General features: G+C 59.7%; 1 protein-coding gene across 1 annotated transcript; it reads right to left on the bottom strand.

Annotated features, from left to right (window-relative positions):
• Nucleotides 1-8: 8 nt before the first annotated feature.
• On the bottom strand, nt 9-3,410 carry LOC137140963 (FAS-associated death domain protein-like). The gene is made up of 3 exons (XM_067529720.1): nt 3,317-3,410; nt 1,903-2,266; nt 9-1,687 (listed from the first exon to the last, which is right to left on the bottom strand). Exons 2-3 carry the CDS (start codon nt 2,225-2,227, stop codon nt 1,392-1,394), a joined length of 621 nt encoding a protein of 206 aa, XP_067385821.1. The 5' UTR covers nt 2,228-2,266; nt 3,317-3,410; the 3' UTR covers nt 9-1,391.
• Nucleotides 3,411-3,598: the final 188 nt, after the last annotated feature.

The raw sequence follows: 3,598 nt of genomic DNA, 5'->3' as shown, positions 1-3,598 counted from the left end.
TCCCTCGCTTAAATTGAAGAATTAAAACCTTTATTTAAAAACTTGCTTTACATTGCTGAAATTCTACTTATGACAAACGGCTGTCGTCTGTATATCGTACACAACGTCAACACAAATTGCACCACAATTTTCCCTTACAATGTACAGATTTTTTTTTTTAATGATTATAACAAAAATAAGTTGTTTTAAAAGAAACTGGAATGGTTTAAACTGCTCGAGCACCGTTTGTAGAGCTTTGAAACCTACCCTTCAAGTTATTTATATGTCAGGATTATTATTGCTTTTGGAAAAACACTTAATGGGAAAACTGCGCGCAGCGCTAGGTTTCTGATCGAAAGACATTTTTAAAAGAGGCTCAAACTAAGTGATCAGTAAGGTCAACTCGAACAAGCAGGTGCAGCTAAACTTGCATTTTGTTTTCCCGCAAATCACCGCAGTCTGGTTTTTTTGTCCACCCAATCCCGCCTGCAACAAAGTACATTTTACCAGCTTCCTGCTACTATGGCAGCCGGTTCTGTGGGATCCCAGTCCCGCTGCAGGGCTCTATCCACCAGTTAGTCTGCTCTGGCCAGCAGTGGAACCGAGCAGACCTAGGGCAAGGCAGCTTCCTGCCCCCATGCAGGGCTCTGCACTGGGGCTGGGATGAAATCCATCCACATGGGGTTGTGCTGTGATAATAACAATCCGCAAGAAGCGGCGCCTGAGCTGCGCTGGCTTTGAGGACCTCTTTCTTCAGCAGTACAAAAAAGGCTTTGCTGGTGCTTCTCAGTAAGAATAAAACCGGTCTTTAAAAAGGCGCCTCCTAGCTGAGACCCCAGGGCGAGGCTGGAGAAGTGGATTCACAGGGAGGGGAGTAGATCCCAACTGTGCACTCAGGGAATCTTTACAGGAGCCGCACAGGCAAGATCCCAGGGAGGGGAGATCCTAGCTGCTCTCGGAGAACCTGTTGGAGCCCTGCAGACCTGGGTCCTGAGCAGACAGGAAGCAGAGCGAAAACTGGGACTGGAGCATGACACTTGCTGCTCCTGCTCCAGGCCAGCTGGCTGGTAGAGCCCTGGGGGGAGAAGAACCCAGCCCCCCCCCCAGGGTCTCCAGCTTTATAGCTGCCTAGATCACAGGTATCCCCTCCCTACCTGCTTCCTCCCCCTCCTTCTACCCCAGCCCTGGATCCATTCCCTGGGGCCGTCCTGGCCCTCCTGCTTGGACTGACACATCTCAGCTAGCAATTGGTGGATGGGAAGGGCTGGGGGGGAAGCAGACAGACACAGATTTGGCCGGACTCAGTGGCACTTGAGGCTGCTGGCAGTGAAAGTGGCTTTAAAGGAAGCACATTAACCACGAGACCACCACATCCGCTGGACCAAGCCCCCCGTTGTGCCCCCCAGGACTCCTCAGGCACTGCCTGTGTCCCGGAGGCAGTCGAGGGCCTCGGGCGGGAGGGGCACCCCGTCCTGGGAGAGGATGGCGTAAAGGCGGCTGGCGGTGGCCCTCTCCCTTGCTCGATTCTTCCACTCCAAAAGCATGTTGAAAACTTGCAGTTTGGTGTCTCTGGGATTGTTCTCCTCGATCTGCTCCAGGCAGTGATTCTCCAAGCCCAGGAACTCGATGCCGATCTGCCTCCAGGCCCGGCCCATTTTCCCTGCCAGCATCATCAGCTGCTTCTGTGAAACCGGCGGCGTCTGCCTCTCTGGGGAAAAGGGGAGCGAGTGAGACCGGCTGCCCCGCCACATGGGAAGCTCCAGTCTTCCTGGCACTTGTTGCCAGTGCTCCTGCCCCGCTCCCCCCAGCGCTCTCTGCTGGTTGAGGCTGGGACTGGAGTAGCCGGGAGCGCCCCGATAACCAGTGCTCCTGCCCTGCACCCCAGAGGCACCCAGCTGCCCTGCTCTGTGGCCGTGGTCTTACCTTGGGCCTGCGGCTCCCTGGCCCCGGTGCCAGCATTCACAGCACCCTCGCCGCCATTCCCAGCTTCTCCTGCCGTCTGCAGCCGGTCACGCTGGACCAGGTCCTGCCTTGGGATCTTATACAACACCTGCCGCATGACATCGAGCGCTTCCTCGGGGTATCTCTGCTCCAGCAGCTGAGTCACCTGGATGCGGGAGGCGCCGTCCAGCCTCCCGCGGGGTATGTGGGGAGCCGTGCCCGCGTTGGGCAGGAGAAACTTCAACTTGCGGAACTCCTCCTCGCTCAGCTCCTCCAGCGTGTGCAGCAGCTGCTCGCCCGTCGCCATCGGGGCACCTCACCCCGGAGCCCCCCCAGAAATGCAGACCTGCAGGGCCCCAAAACAAACCGGCCAGGTGATTTTGGGGGTGACTGGGTGGAAAGGCCCCTGGCCAGCCTCTTCAGGGGACCTGCTCTCTGAACGCCTCCTCCCCCTCTGCCCCCCTCCCGCCACTCCATCCCTTAATCCCTGGGGTCCCCCTTTCAAAAAATTCCTCCCATCTCCGGGGTTCGCTATCTGTTGAGCCACAGCGCCTGAGGCAGCCGGGCTGAGCACGGAAGACTCGCTTCACCGCACAGAGGGTTTCCCCAGCCCACCCCTAACGGTCCCGACCGTCTCAGCAGCACGTTCACCTCTGCAAAACGAAACGGGGGTTCTCGCACGGAGGGGCAGCGTGGCCAGGAGCCAGGGCACCTGGGTTCTATTCCCAGCTGTGCTAGTGACCGTGGGCAAGTCACATTGCCAGCTCTGTGCCTCAGTTTCCCTTCTTCAGCTTTTTTTTCTCTCTAGACTCCAGGTGCTTGGGGGGCAGGGACTGTCTTGCTGCGCAGCGCCTGGCACGATGCGGCCCTGGGGTGTCTTGCTGCTCAGATGGCCTTTCGCTGGCTTCCTGCTTTTGTTCAGCACGGAAACGCTGAGCCGCTTGGTTTTCTCGGAGGGTTTTGGCGCCTCTGCTCGCTGGGCGGCAACGCGACGGGGCGGGAGGGGTTGGGGAAGCGGGTGTTTCAGGGGCGGAAGGAGCTAGCTTGACAGGGCTAAAAGGCCTCTCTCAATGGGGCACGGTCGGTGGCAGAGCCCTGGCTGTGTGCACCCCACCCCACTGTGCTCCACCCCAGAGCCAGGTGCCCCAGCGCTCCCTCCCACCTCGGGCCCATCCAGCCCAGGCCTCCCCAGCTGCAAAGCCAGTAAGGGGCCGGGTGGGCTGCCTGTGCTGGGTGCACTTTGTGCGGGGGACACTTCTGGGCTACCCTGAACCCCCCCCGGATGCCCCGTGGCACCTCGCCCCTCCCCCCTCAGAGATGCATTAGTTGCATGGGGGGGGGACTTTAAAGGGGGAGAATCTCGGCCCCATCGCAGCCCCGCGAGCTCCCCACTCACCTCGGAGCCCCAGGCCAGCTGCGGAGCGCGTCCCCCAGCTCAGGGCCGCCCGGGCTGGTGGCGGGGGCAAGCGACGAGCTGCGGACACGGCCGGCCCCTCTCCCGCTCCGGAGTCTGTTACGTTTACATTCGTCAGCTCCAGTCCCAGCGTGCCGTGCTCCAGTGAGAGCGGGGGGGCGGGGGTTTCCTGGTGTCCCGCCCCCATCTATTGTCCCCGCGCTGTGTGTGTGTGGGGGGGGCATTCTGGGCCCTGGTCTAGCTGCCCCCCCAATGCAAAGGGGG

Source organism: Emydura macquarii, unplaced genomic scaffold (genome assembly GCF_026122565.2).
Source record: "Emydura macquarii macquarii isolate MOO-44397 ecotype Brisbane River unplaced genomic scaffold, CSIRO-AGI_Emac_v2 contig_2994, whole genome shotgun sequence".
NCBI classification, from domain to species: Eukaryota; Metazoa; Chordata; order Testudines; family Chelidae; genus Emydura; species Emydura macquarii.
This window is presented reverse-complemented; position numbering and strand designations above follow the sequence as displayed.